A 15085-nucleotide genomic window follows, 5' to 3' on the forward strand; every position below is an offset into this window, starting at 1 on the left:
TGGGGCATCTCAGGCTTGGTGAGGAGGCACAGAGGTCCAGGCTCCAGGTCAGGACATGGGGCTGGAGTCTTACACCGGTGACCGTCCAGCTGTGGGACCCCCCTCATGTGGCAGTGACCTTGGAGTGTTGGGGCCGGCAGCCTCTCCGTCCTGCTGCCCCGGCCCAGCGGAGGCTGGGAAGCACTCTGCAGGCTCCTTGCAGCTCTGGCTGCAGACCGGATCAGGCTCAGCCCACCTGCCTTTGCCTTCTCATGATGTTTGGACAGAAAACAAGGCCGGAGTGCCAGGACTTCTGGGACCTTGTAAGGCGACATTCACAATATCCCCCGATCGATGGGCCTGGTGCTTGTCAAAGTGCAGGGCCTGGATCTGGATGCAACGGGCAGCCGGTCCTCCAAACCACTGGCACTGCGGTAGTGGGACGGTGCCTCCCCAGAGACGTCCTGTCCTCATCCCTGCGCCTGGTGCACCTGCTTCACGGCAAAGGGGGCCTCACGGTCCTCGTCAGCTGGCCCCAGAGACATCGTCCTGGGTTACCCACTATGGGGTCCTGAAATGGGGCGGAGGCAGCAGCTGAGGCAGCGTGAGGGCTCCCCTGGCCACTGCTGGCTCGGGAGACGAGGCAGCGGTCATGACCAAGGAAAGCCGGCGGCTGCCAGAAGCCAGAAAAGACAAGGGGAAGCTGCTCTCCGGCGTGTCCACCAATAAACATGGCCCTCCAATGCCTCGATGCTCACGTGAGGAGGCCCGCCGTGGACTCCGACCCAGGACCGGCGAGGTGGCCGTGCGTTACAGCAGCCCCGGGAGCCAACCCAGGTGCAGAACTGTCTGTTACCTGGGATGAAGCCCAGTCTTGGCGTCTTGGGGTCCCCGTGGCTCTGGCACCCCGGAATGAAATATAAGTACGGGGTGTGCGTCCCCTTCTCTGAGCTACACCAGGTTTCCTCCTGCAGTGGCAAGACCCCGAATCTCGTGCCTGTTTGACTCGATCTCGCGACGCCCACAGAGTCCCCAGAGGGCCGGCGCTTGGCCAGGGGTCCCTTGACCCAAGGGCAGACACGGGTTGCGCCAGCCATCCCTCTGACCGCATGCCTGTCCCTCGGAGACGGCAGCGGGCCGAGCCACTCATACCCACGTCCCTGCACGGCCCCCCGGAGCGAACACAGCCACGACATTTCATACCAGCGAACTCTGGCTTTAAGAAATGCAGAAAGAAGCTCTCAGGCAGGAGAAAAACAATCCCATAAAAACACGGATGTGCGGAAAGGAACAGAGAGCCCGAGCCCGGGAACATGCGGTGAGGGCTCGTCACAGACGGAGTCATGTTCCCAAACTTTCATGCACTGAAGCCCAGCGCCCCGTGTGAGGGACGGTGCATCTGCGGAGGGGACTGTGAAGGGGCAGCCTGTCTGTGGAGGTCACTACAGTTGAGTGAGGCCATAAGGGCAAGCCCCAGACCTAATAGGACTGGGGTCCTTATGGAACAGGAGGAGACAGCAGATCTCCCCCGCTCTGTGCACAAGGGAAAGCCGTGTGTGGACACAGCGGGCCAGGGGCCGGCGGCAAGTCGGGAAGAGAGGCCTCACCTGAAACCAAGCTTCCTCTGGGGCGTCCGGCCTCCGGGCTGGTGAGGGGTGAATGTCTGTTCTGAAGCCCCGGCGCGGCGCTCTGCTCTGGCAGCCCCAGCAGAGACGGTGACGGATAGGGAGACGGCGGCTCAGGGTCTACACTCGGTCCGAGGGAGCCAGCAGGACGCAGTGGGGCTGATACACCCTCGGGCCCCGGGACAGGAGCAAAGCACCAAGCGTGAAGGCAGGCGGTGTGTGTCAAGGAAGGGACAGGAAGTAAGTGCCCAGACACAAAAGGAAATTCAAAATAATCTACAGATTCAGTATTCTAACCAGGAAGTAGATTAGCACCAGCACCGGGTGAAAGGTCAACATAAAATTGATTTCCCTTATACGCCAACAACACTTAGCAGAGCACGTCACCCAGACGGCTGCGGGCACGTGACAAAATGCTCCACATCCCAGGGCATCAGGGAAAACACATCAAAACCGCAACGAGATTCCCCGTAGCGCCTGTCAGAATGGCCGAGCGAGTCGGGAAACCCCAGGCGTCGGCGAGGACGCGGACAAAGGGGAGCCTCGTCCCCGCGGCCGGATGTGAGCTGGGGCAGCCGCGCGGGGACGCGGCGGGGAGGGGCCTCGGGGAGGGGACACGGAGCCGCCCCCGCCCCAGCGGTTGCGCGATGGGGACTCCCCCAAAGGATACAAATGTAGCGAAAAGGAAGGGCACGTGCACCCAAATGTTTATAGCAGCAACGTCCACAACGGCCAGACTATGGAAAGAGCCAGATGTCCACCGACGGGTGAACAGATAAGAAGACGTGGTCCATAGGCACAATGGAATATTACTCAGCCGTCAAAAAGGAGGAAATCCTGCCGTTTGCAATGACGTGGATGGAACCGGAGGATATAATGCTCAGTGAATCAGTCCACTGGGGAAAGACAACAACCGACTGATTTTACTCAAATGTGTAATTTAAGAAACAAAACAGAGGGTCACGGGGGAAGGGAGGGGCAGGTAAAACAAGGCGAAATGAGAGAGTGAAACAACCCGTAAGGGTCCCATAAGTCTCGGAAACAAACGGAGGGTTGGAGGGGGTGGGGCTGGGGGGTGGGGGGCTGGGGGGCTTTGAGGAGGGCACCCGATGCAGTGAGCACTGGGGGTTACTCACGGCTGAGGAATCACCGACCTCTACTCCCGAAGCTGTAACAGGCTCTGTGTTGACTCTATTGAACTTAAGTCAGTCATAACGGGGGGGGTACATTAAAAACCTGCAGCATTTATAATTCAGGCCCCCAAAGTCATATACCTAGAAATGTAAGTCATACCAAACATTGCACAAAACTTCTAAAATGAAAATCACGAAACGTCTCTGGGAGAAATTAAAGAGGGTTTGATGAGCAGAAAGCAGCCTTGTATCCACGCGCTGCACTGAAGACCACGATTTCCCCCAAATTCGTCAGCACGTGCCATCGCGGCACTGAAAGCCCAGCGGACGCTCCTGTTGTCCCGAACTCCGAGAGGCTCGCTCTGAGCGGAGTCGCGATCCTGGGCTCTGGCCCGCACGAGGGGCGCATGCTGAGGAAGCCGCTCTTCCTCTGTCCCGAGGGTGTCCGTCTGTCCGGTTCGTCGCCGCCGGCGTCAGATCCGGCCGGACGCTCACTGATGCGTCAACAAGACGTGTGGGTTTTCTCCTGATTCCCTCACCCGGGTAGTTCCACGGACTCAGGAAACCAGCTCGGGACCCCAGAGGTAAAGTCCACTTCGCCAAAGTGCGCTACCCAAGTTGCGTTTGGCCAGATTCCTTTCTGCTGAGCAGTTTTTATGTCCCCAAGAAGCCAGGGGTGATGGTTTTCTCGTTCTGAGCCTCCCGAGGGTCACACCAGCAGAAACGCCCTGCGGACCCGCGCGGCCCGGCCGTGCTCTTCCAGCCGCGCAGAACCGAGGGGAAGCGGCCGCGCGGCCCCGGCTGGCGGACTGCGAAGGCCGAGCCAAGCGGCGCCGGGCGGCAGCTCCGAGCCACACAGAGGAGCGCCGGGAGGAAAGGGTAAGGCCAAAGCGCTCCGGGCCCCACGGACTGCGGGGCTTACGTTCTACACAGAATCAGGAGCCACGATGTGGGAAACGTGGGGTGAGGAGCGTGGCCAGGGGCCCTGCGTGCTCTGCCGTGCGGAACCAGAAAATACAGTTGATGGGATTTGTATGCGTCAGGAAAGTGCATTTTCAGATCCAGGGTAAGCCTGGAAAGAAGAGCACAATGAGGTCGACGCCCCACAGGAGCAGGAAGGGTAAAAATCGGGTTTTCTGTCCGTGAAGAGAGAGGACGGACCCCACGGAACTCGAGGCGTGAAATGGGGCGTTTAAGCCTGAATAGTGACGGCAGGAGATGTGGGCCCCTGTGTGTCCAGCTAAAGCACAAGTGTGGACAGGCTAGTTTTTAAAAATGAAACAAAAAACATTTAAGCTTTTTTACTTGTTTGTTTAAGAGAGAGAGCACAGAGCAGAAAAGAACATGAGTAGGAGGAGAGGGGCAGAGGGGAAGCAGGCTCCCCGCCGAGCAGGGAGCCCCATGCGGGCTCGATCCTGGGACCTTGGGATCCTGACCTGAGCTGAAGACAGATGCTTAACGACTGAGCCACTCAGAAGTCCCTAAACAAACTTTCTTAAACCCTGCTACGAGCAACACCCGTAGAAATAAAACCACAGACACGTCCGTCGACAACAAAGGAGAGGCAGATAAGCAACTTGCAAATACAGCATTGAGCCAGGATTTCTCCACAGGGAAGGGATGGCGGCCACGGGCGAGCATGGGGCTGGTGGGCCGCACCGCACCCGCCCGGCCCCAGAAGGAGACAGGACACCGAGCACCGGACCCAGGTCTGGAGCGCTGCTCCAGAGGGAGTACAGCTCCCGCGGAACAATGGTAATGATGAGCGATGGACACAGGACAGAGAAACGGGAGGAGACCAGAGCACACACTGTTCAGATAAGGACCCCCCGTCCAGTTCCCCGCCTCATGAGAAATGCCAAGTAAAACCCAACCATGCTGTCCATGCACACCGGGCGGGAGCCGGCGAGCGAAAGCCCGGCCAGAGCGCACACAGGCAGGGACGTGAGCGGCCAGAGCCCCCGGACGCAGCGGATAGCCGTGGGAGCTGCCACGGGCCCTGCCGCACTGGGTCCCACCCGCCAATGTGGGACGCTGTCCCGCGAGGTAGTGACTCCGCCCTGGGTGCCCCCACAGTGGAACCGAGCGTCAAGCCTCAGGGGTCCCGTGCAGGGATGTCCCCAGGACGCCGTGCACAGTGACCCAAAGCCGGACCCACGTGTGCGCCCACAGCAGATGGGACACACGAGCAGAGGCGTCCATCCCTTCGAGGGGGTGCTGCTAAGTGGTTAGAAGAAAAGGGCTCTGGGACACCATGAACACACGCAGAGTGGGGTCGGCGAACACGTGGCCTAGAACTCCACAGACATCAACGTTCATCAGTGGGGGCACAGGTCAGGACAGCGGGTCTTTGAGGGGAGGGCTTGCCGTTTGCAGAGGGGGTGTGGGCTCCGGGTTCGGTGTGGGGGCCGCTCGGCACCAGACGCAAGCAGTGGGGGCTGCGCGGGGCTCCCTTTGCGGAGCATCCTGGTCTGTGGGCTCGCGGGTTTCCCGTGGGGCCGGCACGCTTCACGGAAGCACAGCGGATTCAAAAGCAGATGCCGAGCGAGCGCTCCTCTGCTTCTGTCCTGAATCCGCGGGAAAACCCACGAGTCCATTCAGCAAGTTTGTGGGGCACCTGTTGCGTCTCAGGGGCTCTTCAAGGTATGGGGGAGACAGGAGGATAGAAGGTTCGTGCTTTTACTGAGCTCCCCCGCGGGGCGGGGGGCGCGGGGAGGCCCAACGGCGAGAAAGGGCGGCGAGCGGAACAGAAGGTCCGGGAACGGGGCGGGTGGGCCAGGAAGGAAGGAAAGGGGCAGGCCGAGCGGGGTGAGCTGAGCAACGGCGACATTTCCGGAGTTAAGACCCTGCTGAGACCGTGTCACTTGAGCAAAGGTTGGAAGGAGGTGAGGACATCGAGGGACAGACAGGGCAGAAGCCCAGGGCACGAGCTGGGCTGTGGGCGGGACGCCAGGCGGGAGCTGGAGACTCGGGAGCCAGAGGGGCAGTGGGAGAACCCAAGGTCCCAGAGGGCATCAGGCAGGTCTGGTCTCGCAGCCCGAGGACACGGGGTCTGCCGTGAGTGGGACGGGCTGCCCGGGAAATATGTAGGGCAGAAAACTGACAGACCAGCAAGCACACGAGGGTCCCGTGGTGACAGCAGGCTGGTGAGGGACGGGGGAGGAGCTCCCGGACCCAGGCCTCACCAGGCGGGTGGAATGCCCAGGGTGGAAGCCGGCGGACGCTGGGTGAAGCAGAGCGCCAGGGGCCGCCCCAGGCTGGCAGACCCGCTTCCAGGCACCCCGCCCCCGCCAGACTGCAGGAGCCCCTACAGCCTTAGGGTAGTGCAGACAGCCCTGTAGGGACGGAGGGCCGGGCGGGAACACCAAGTCCTTAAGAGAATAATAAAAATTGTAAAATCATGCATTTGTTGCTTCGATTAAAAAAATTAATTTTAGTATACTAAATAATAAAATTAGTCTAAAAATTAATTGGAAATTAGCAGTCTTAATCTGCTGGAAGAAGCCGGATCCTAGGCAGTAAATCAATGAGCCCTGACTGCAAGCCACGGGCCCCTCCCCGAAGGGCCACTGAGAAGCCAGGCCCATGGGGACAGGACCATGGGGGCCATGGGGGCTCCTCTCCCCTCAAGGCCCACTCATGGTCAGCATGAAAGACAGATGACCAGTTCCTAGGAATGCCAAGAAGCAGAACAGGCCAGAGCTCGGTTTCTAATTATAGGGGCCACGGAGAGCGGAAGACACCACATTTAGAACGTGGTGCAGCCAGAGCCAGTGAGAGGCACAGGGAGAAAGTCACCAGTCGACAGGAGTGGCACAACAGGAATTAGGAAGTGACCGTGTGTCCAGCACCTCACCTGACCCTGGGCAGGTGTATAAAGGGCCCCAGCCCAGGAGGCTCCACACCTGAGCACTGTCCTCCGCACCTGCTCTTCTGACCTGCTCTACCCTCAACCCACCAGAACCATGAGCTGCTGTGGCTGTTCCGGGGGCTGTGGCTCCGGCTGTGGGGGCTGCGGCTCCAGCTGCTGTGTCCCCATGTGCTGCTGCAAGCCCGTGTGCTGCTGTGTGCCAGCCTGTTCCTGCTCCAGCTGTGGCTCCTGCGGGGGCTCCAAGGGCGGTTGTGGCTCGTGTGGGGGTTGCAAGGGGGGTTGTGGCTCTTGTGGGGGCTGCAAGGGGGGTTGTGGCTCCTGTGGGGGCTGCAAGGGGGGCTGTGGCTCCTGTGGGGGTTGCAAGGGGGGTTGTGGCTCTTGTGGGGGCTGCAAGGGGGGCTGTGGCTCCTGTGGGGGCTGCAAGGGGGGTTGTGGCTCTTGTGGCTGCTCCCAGTCCAGCTGTTGCAAACCCTGTTGCTGCTCTTCAGGCTGTGGGTCATCCTGCTGCCAGTCCAGCTGCTGCAAACCCTGCTGTTCCCAGTCCAGCTGTTGCAAGCCCTGCTGCTCCCAGTCCAGCTGCTGTGTCCCCTGCTGCTCCCAGTCCAGCTGCTGCAAACCCTGCTGCTCCCAGTCCAGCTGTTGCAAGCCCTGCTGCTCCCAGTCCAGCTGCTGTGTCCCCTGCTGCTCCCAGTCCAGCTGTTGCAAGCCCTGCTGCTCCCAGTCCAGCTGCTGCAAGCCCTGCTGCTCCCAGTCCAGCTGTTGCAAGCCCTGCTGCTCCCAGTCCAGCTGCTGCAAGCCCTGCTGCTCCCAGTCCAGCTGCTGTGTTCCCTGCTGCTCCCAGTCCAGCTGCTGCAAACCCTGCTGTTCCCAGTCCAGCTGCTGCAAACCCTGCTGCTCCCAGTCCAGCTGCTGTGTCCCCATCTGCTGTCAGTGCAAAATCTGAGATATGAGCACAGGCTCAGAGGGGCTCCTGGCTTCTGACCGCACGTGATGACTCACCCCATAGCCCCAACACACCGTTCTGCGTCCATCCCCTTCATGAATGACACAGACTGAATCTTCAGGGCCAGACATCCTGTTCCACGTTTCCCTAGGGAGAAGGGGGTCTCCCTCATACTCTGATCCATCCATGGACCAGATTTGACCAAAGAGAAACGTCCTCCTTGCCAACTTGACTTTGCTGTCCGCAGGCTCCTTGGTCACTGAGCCTCAGAAAACCCACCTCTCGTGCGCTGACTAGGTCCCAGTGCTGTCCCAGCCAGGCCCCCTTCCCCACGTCTTCCTGCTCAGCCCTCCTCCCCACCTTGGCTGGTGCTGATCCCTAGAGCGCGGCTGCCCAGATCCAGCACACTTCCCCCCTCCCCCGCATCTCCCCTGACACCAGCTCCTCCTGACGCTTGGTCTGGTAAATCTGACCGTGAACTTTGTGACGCTTCCACATAAACCAATCCTCCAAGATCAGGCCTCATTCTTACAGCTGTGGTGCACCCGGTGGTGGAGACCAGGGCGCACTGGCTCGGTGCCTGGGGACACTTGTATTTAGTGCACAAGCTTCTCAGAGTTTATCCGGAGAAAGGACTGGATGCTCACAGATTTCGTGGGTAAGGTTGCTTCACACAAAATTATCTAGAAGAGGATGGATTCGGAACCACCTGAAATTGCAGGACGGATGCTCGTCTGTGTGATGGGGAGGACGTGGGGCGCATCCGGCGAGAAGGACCCCAGGCAGCCGGGGCAAATGCCTGTGCTTCTGTACGGCCTGGGGATGCGGTTTTCTTACTACGCAACGGGAAAAAAGCCGCGACGCGAGACGTTACAGAGCTGTGACCACGGCCGTGTGTGCCACACAGATGGATGATGATAATCTTTAAGAATCTCATGTTTAATATTAAAAATTAATAAACTTTAACAAGTGCACAGGGGCGGGACCCACGAGCCTTCCTTGCCGTGAAGCGGCTTACGCAGGGACGAGCTCTGGGAGTGGGGAGCTCTGGGACAGGCCCTTCCACACTCAAATCCACAGCAAAGCTCGGACCAGACACACAGCGCCCAGGTGCTGTTCTCCAACGCACATGGAGAAACAGCTGCGCCCGGCCGGTGCTGGGAACCACAGCGGACAGCAGGAGCCTGCGGTCCTCGGCACAGCCCCCCACCCCCGACACTCAGTTTCGGGCGGACCCTGCCCTTCTGAGCCTCTGTTGGCCTTGGCAACACCCAAGAAGAGTGAGGCTGCTTTTCAAGAGGGCCCTGGAAGCTCCTGTGAGACCCAATCCACTTTCCGCTCAAAGTTAGGAAGCCGTTAGCGGGGCTACAGCGGGTCAGGCCTAGCGCCCCGGGGCAGGTGACACAGACACGGCAGAGCCAGTGCCCAGGAAGGCAGGGGGTGTCGGGGAGGCTTGCGCGGGGGACCGGTGTGCTCCCAGCAAGGCTGGACGCCCCTCTGGGCCGGGGCACGAGCTGGCATCACTCACGGGCGACCACCGTCAGCCAAGTGAGTGTGTGAGGACGCGTGGCCGGCAGCGTGGCCTTTCCCGTGGCCGCGAGCCAGCAGCGTGGCTGTCCCCGCGGCGCCACACGGCGCCAGGACGGGAAGGGGGCCGCGTCTCCCCGCTGGCTCCGGGTCCTCCGCGCAGAGGCCGGGGAATCAACAGGGATTAGGACCCGCACGCGGGGGACAAAACTCATTGGTCACCAGGAGAGTCGGCCTCGCAGCCGCACGCGGACCGAGGGAGCCCTGGAGGCGCCGAGTCAGCGGCCGCAGCAGAGACGCGCGCGGCGGGGCTGAGCCTGCGGGACCCGCGAGAGCGCGGCGGATCCCAGCGCCCCGGCGCCGTCCACCGCGTGTCCACACACCTGCGGGGACCGCAGCTCCGCGGCGGCGCGGGGCAGGGCGCGGACGCGCGTGGACGCGGCGCCTCCTCATCGCAGACCCAGCCTGGGAACCGTCCAAGGACCCGCCGCAGGCGGAGCGCGCAAGGAAACGCCCCTGGAGTCGCGGAAAGCGAGGGGCTGGGGCGGGACGGGCACTGCGGAGGACGCCGCGCGGGAAGGGGGCGAGCCGGTGGGCAGCGCTCGCGGGAGGCCGCCGGCGGCCCGTGCGGTCCGCGGCACCGCTTCCCCCGGCCGCTCGGAAGCTCCGCGTCTCCCTTCGCACCCGGATCTGGGCCTCACGCTGTTTCAGGGTCGGGTCAGCCTCGGGGCTCCAGGCTCTGAGGGGAGCTGGTGAGGACTCCCCGCGCCTGGAGCCCCTCCCGCGCCGTCCCCTTGCCCTGGACTGCAGCCTGCCACCTGCCTGCCGGGGTCCCGGCTGCTCAGTCCCCTTCAGCGCGTCTCTAAAAACCACAGCTGCTGAGGACGCTTCTGAATCCTGTGCCCGTGACCTCTGGGGACGCCCGTCTCAGCCACACCTGGGGAGGTGCGGTCCTACCCAAGGCCCTTCAGACCAGGATAGCCGTAGTCCTACTACCTCTGGCAAATAAGTCAACTTCTCGTTAACAAAATAAATATGTTTCATTTAAAACAAAACAAAACAAAACGGAAAAAAACCTTTTTTTTGCCAAATAAAAAAATCCATCTTAATACATATAAGGAATTTCCAGAGACCCCCTACCATCGCCCAATAGCCCAGCTATCTTGAAAAAGAATAAAGTTTAAGGACTCATACTTCTTGATTTTAAGACTTACTATGAAGTACAGTAATCATAACAGTGTGACGCTGGCTTATAGACCAGGGCCAGAGAACACGCGGCCCAGAAGTCGCCCTCCCCTCACACGGCCGGGCCCTGGTCTTGAATGGGAGTGCCAAGACCAGTCAGTCACAGCAAATGGTTCTGGGATGACTGGGTGTCCACAGGCAGAGGACAAGAGTGAAGCTGGACCCCCACCCTCATACCATATACAAAAATTAACTCAAAATGGATCAAAGATTTAAATGTAAGAGCTAACACTATAAAATGCAGAGGAAAACATCTATGTAGTCAAAGCACACCACCAAGAGAGTGAAAAGATAACCCACAAAAAGGAAGACAATATTTGCATATTGTATATCAGATAAGGGCTTAATATCCAGAATACTAAAAGAACTCCTACAACCGAACAAAAAAAAAAAAAAAAACCTAATTAAAAAATAGGTAAAAGATTGAACAGGCCTGGTTCCAAAGAAGACACCACTGACCCGTCAATGTCATTAAGTGTTTGAAACCCTTAGCCATCACAGACATACAAATCAAAACCACAATGAGATGCCACCTACAGCTGCAATGGCAGGTGACAATTTAAAAAAAGAAAGAATTAGGACAAGCGTTAGGGAGGAGGATTCGGAGCCCTCGTGCACAGCTGGTAGGAAGTAAAACGGGGCTGTCGCTGTGCAAACAGCAGGGCAGTTCCTCTGACTGTTACACACAGAATTGCCATCTGACTCAGCAATTCTGCTCCCCAGTGTTTCCCCAAAGGAAGCAAGGGCAGAGCACAGACACTTGACACCCAGAGTCACAGGGGCAGTGTGCGCAGCAGCCAAATGTGGAAACCACCAAAGAGCCCATCAACAGAAAACAGGTAACAAATGTGGTCTACCCACATGTGGAACGTTATTCATCCATAAACAAGAACAGGCCCCTGAGCCCTGCTACAATGTGAGTGAGCCGGGAACATGACCCGCCGAGTGCAATAAGTTGGTCACTAAAGGATGAACGCTGTCCTACTTAGTGCGTATGAAATAGCTAGAATGGGCAAATTCCTGGAGGTAGAAAGTAGATTAGAAGCCATCACGGCTAGGGAGGGGGGAAATGGGGACAGAATTTTTCTCCGAAGTGATGAAAGAAATCCAGAAATGGGGGAGAGGTGATGATTCCAGAACATCGTTAACATACATAAAGCCACAGAATTGTAGGGGTAAAATTATTTTAAAATATTACTTTAAAACAACAATAAGTCAACCAGATATCTTATTTAGATATTATGATTCCCCTGGTATTTTGGTGGGGACTGCATTAAAGGTAGATTGCTGTGGGTAGTATAGGCATTTAAACAAGCCCTATTAATATACCGATGGCACTTCTCACAGAGCTGGAACAAGCAATCCTAAAATTTGTATGGAACCAGAAAAGCCCAAAATAGCCAAAGGGATGTTAAAAAGGAAAATCAAAGCTGGGGAGGAGTCAAGATGGCAGAGGAGCAGCAGGCTGGGACGACTTCAGGTAGCGGGAGACCGGCCAGAGAGTTGTCAGACCATTGCGAACACCTACAAATCCAAGAGCAGCACCAGAAAACCCACCACTTTCTGAAAGGTAGCACCTGCGGAGAAGCCACTCCAAAGCGATGGGAAGACAGACCGAGGGGGGAGAGGCCAGCTCCCGGCAAGTGGCGGAGCAACGGAGCACAAAATCAGGACTTTTAAAAGTCTGCTCCACGGAGGGACTTTGCTCCAGAGGCTAAGCCAGGGTGAAGCCCACACGGGGTCAGCGCGGTCCCAGGTTCCATGGGGTCACAGAAGGATCGGGGGTGTCTGAGTGTCACAGAGCTCGCAGGTATTAGAGCAGGGAAGCCAGCTACAGAGACGGAGCCAAGGAGTGAGCTCTCAGCTCGGGGTTACCTTGAACTATAATCCATGGCAGAGGCCACTGCTCTGTGAGCGGAGACCCCACAAGATCCGGCGAGACCCCTGGAAGAGTGCAGGGGTCTGCGGGGTTTGGAAACTCCAGGCGGATCTGTGTGCCAGACACAGAGACACTTGGTCACAGGCTGGGTGAGCTCGGAGCGTGGCCGGAGGCCAGGGAGACGGGAGTGAGTGAGCCCTCTCCGAGGGCGCACTGAGTAGTGGGGCCCAGGCTCTTGGCTCCTCCGGGCTGGGGTTTGGGCGGTTGCCATCTTCATTCCTGTCCTCTGGAGCTCTATGGAACACGTTCAGGGAACAAAAGCTCCCGAAAGCAAACCCGAGATTACTTAGCCCAACCCCTGGCAAGGGCCGTGCATTTCCGCTGCGGGCAAAGACACTGGAGAATCACTACCACAGCCCCCCACCCCAGAAGATCAACAAGAAATCCGGCCAAGACCAAGTTCACTGACCAAGGAGAACAGCGGAATTCCAGAGGAGGAGAAACCAAAGCATGGAATTCATGGCTTTCTCCCCATGATTCTTTAGTCTTGCAATTAATTAATTTTTTTATTTTATTTTTTTTCTTCTGCTACATTTTTTAAGCTTTTACCATTTTCTCTCTTAACATTTTTTAACTGGTTTATCTTAACAATACCTTTCATTTAAATAATAATAATAATCTTTTTTGAACCTACATTCTTTTATTTTATCTTTCATTGTATCTAACTTTATTTTTTGTATAAACATAGGGTTTTTTCTTCTAAAAAATTTGGGGTACAACTTCTTCTAATAGATCAAAATATGCCCTAAATCTATCTCCAGGCTTGTTCTATCTCCAGCCCCAGAAAATTCTCACCACTTTCTTTTCCTTTATTCTCCCAACCAACTCCTTATCAACTCCTTTTTTAGAAAGTTTAAAAAAAATTTTTTTTCATCTTTATGGGCAGGTTCCATCCCTTCATTGTGTTTACCCTTATATATGCTTTTCATTCTTTAAAATTTGGGGAGTAGTTTTTTCTAAGAGACCAAAATACTCCCAAAATTAAGTGGGTGACCCTGTTCTAGTCACCAATCTAATATATATATATTTTTTTTCTTTTTTATATTTTTTCTTTATTTGTTTTTTTTTATTATTTTTTTTCTCTGAACTTCTTTTTATCCCCTTTCTCCCCTCCACAATTTGCGGTCTCTTCTGATTTGGTTAAAGCACATTTTCCTGGGGTCTTTGCCACCCTTTTAGTATTTTATTTGCTCCTTCATATATTCTTATCTGGACAAAATGACAAGACAGAAAAACTCACCACAAAAAAAAAAAATAAAAGGCAGTACCGAAGGTTAAGGACCTAATCAATACAGGCATTGGTAATATGTCAGATCTAGAGTTCAGAATGATGATTCTCAAGGTTCCTTATGGGCTTGAAAAAGGCACGGAAGATATTAGAGAAATCCTCTCCAGAGAGATAAAAGCCCTTTCTGGAGAAATAAAAGAACTAAAACCTAACCAAGTTGAAATCAAAAAAGCTATTAATGAGGTGCAATAAAAAATGGAGGCTCTCACAGCTAGGATAAATGAGGAAGGAGAAAGAATTAGTGATATAAAAGATAAAAATGACAGAGAATAAAGAAGCTGAGCAAAAGAGGGACAAACAGCTACTGGACCACGAGGGGAGAATTTGAGAGATAAGTGACACCGTAAGACAAAGCAACATTAGAATAATTGGGATTCCAGAAGAAGAAGAAAGAGAGAGGGGAGCAGAAGGTATATTGGAGAGAATTATTGTAGAGAATTTCCCTAATATGGCAAAGGGAACAAGCATCAAAATCCAGGAGATGCAGAGAACCCCCCTCAAAATCAATAAGAATAGACACCGTGTAACCTAGTAGTAAAATTTGCAAGTCTTAACAACAAAGAGAAAATCCTGAAAGCAGCCTGGGAAAAGAAGTCTGTAACATACAATGGTAAAAAAATATTAGATTGGCAGCATACTTATCCACAGAGACTTGGCAGGCTAGAAAGATGGCATGATATATTCAGAGCACTAAATGAGAAAAACATGCAGCCAAGAATACTATATCCAGCTAGGCTATCACTGAAAATAGAAGGAGAGATTTTAAAAAAAGAGTTTCCATAACAAACAAAAACTGAAAGAATTTGCAAACACCAAACCAGCTCTACAGGAAATACTGAAAGGGGTCCTCTAAGCAAAGAGAGACCCTAAAAGTAGTAGATCAGAAAGGAAAGACAGGAGACAATATACAGTAACATTCACCTTACAAGCAATACAATGGCACTAAATTCATATCTCTCAAGTTACCCTGAACGTAAATGGGCTAAATGCCCCCAATCAAAAGACACAGGGTATCAGAATGGATAAAAAAACAAAACCCATTAATATGCTTCCTACAAGAAACTCATTTTATACCTGAAGACACCTCCAGATTTGAAGTGAGGGGGTGGAAAATTATTTACCATGCTAATGGACAACAGAAGAAAGCTGGGGTGGCAATCCTTATATCAGATCAATTAGATTTTAAGCCAAACACTATAATAAGAGATGAGGAAGGACACTATATCATACTCAAATGGTCTGTCCAATAAGAAGATCTAAAATTTTAAAAATCTATACCCCTAACATGGGAGCAGGCAACTATATAAACCAATTAATAACAAAATCAAAAAAACACATTGACAATGATACAATAATAGTAGGGGACTTTAACACTCCCCTCACTGAAATGGACAGATAATCCAAGCAAAAGATCAACAAGGAAATAAAGGCTTAAATGACACACTGGACCAGATGGATGTCACAGATATATTCAGAACATTCCATCCCAAAGCAACAGAATACACATTCTTCTCTAGTGCACATGGAACATTCTC

General features: G+C 54.8%; 1 protein-coding gene across 3 annotated transcripts in view; it reads left to right on the top strand.

The window, feature by feature from the left end:
* Nucleotides 1–15085, top strand: part of LOC309873520 (uncharacterized protein) — a gene marked incomplete at both ends in the record, with an annotated part of 140690 nt that overhangs the window by 48284 nt on the left and 77321 nt on the right. Inside the window, 2 exons of one of the 3 annotated variants that reach the window (XM_082749296.1) lie at nucleotides 6703–7191; nucleotides 7480–7551. The exons of 1 other annotated variant lie outside the window; for it this stretch is intronic. In XM_082749296.1, the coding sequence (XP_082605422.1) occupies nucleotides 6703–7191; nucleotides 7480–7551 (561 nt within the window). Of the gene's footprint in view, nucleotides 1–6698; nucleotides 7192–7479; nucleotides 7552–15085 lie in introns of those variants that run through there. One more of the 3 variants, XM_082749303.1, reaches the window with a different exon arrangement.

Source organism: Mustela nivalis (assembly GCF_964662115.1).
Source record: "Mustela nivalis genome assembly, chromosome: 9".
Taxonomy (NCBI): Eukaryota; Metazoa; Chordata; class Mammalia; order Carnivora; family Mustelidae; genus Mustela; species Mustela nivalis.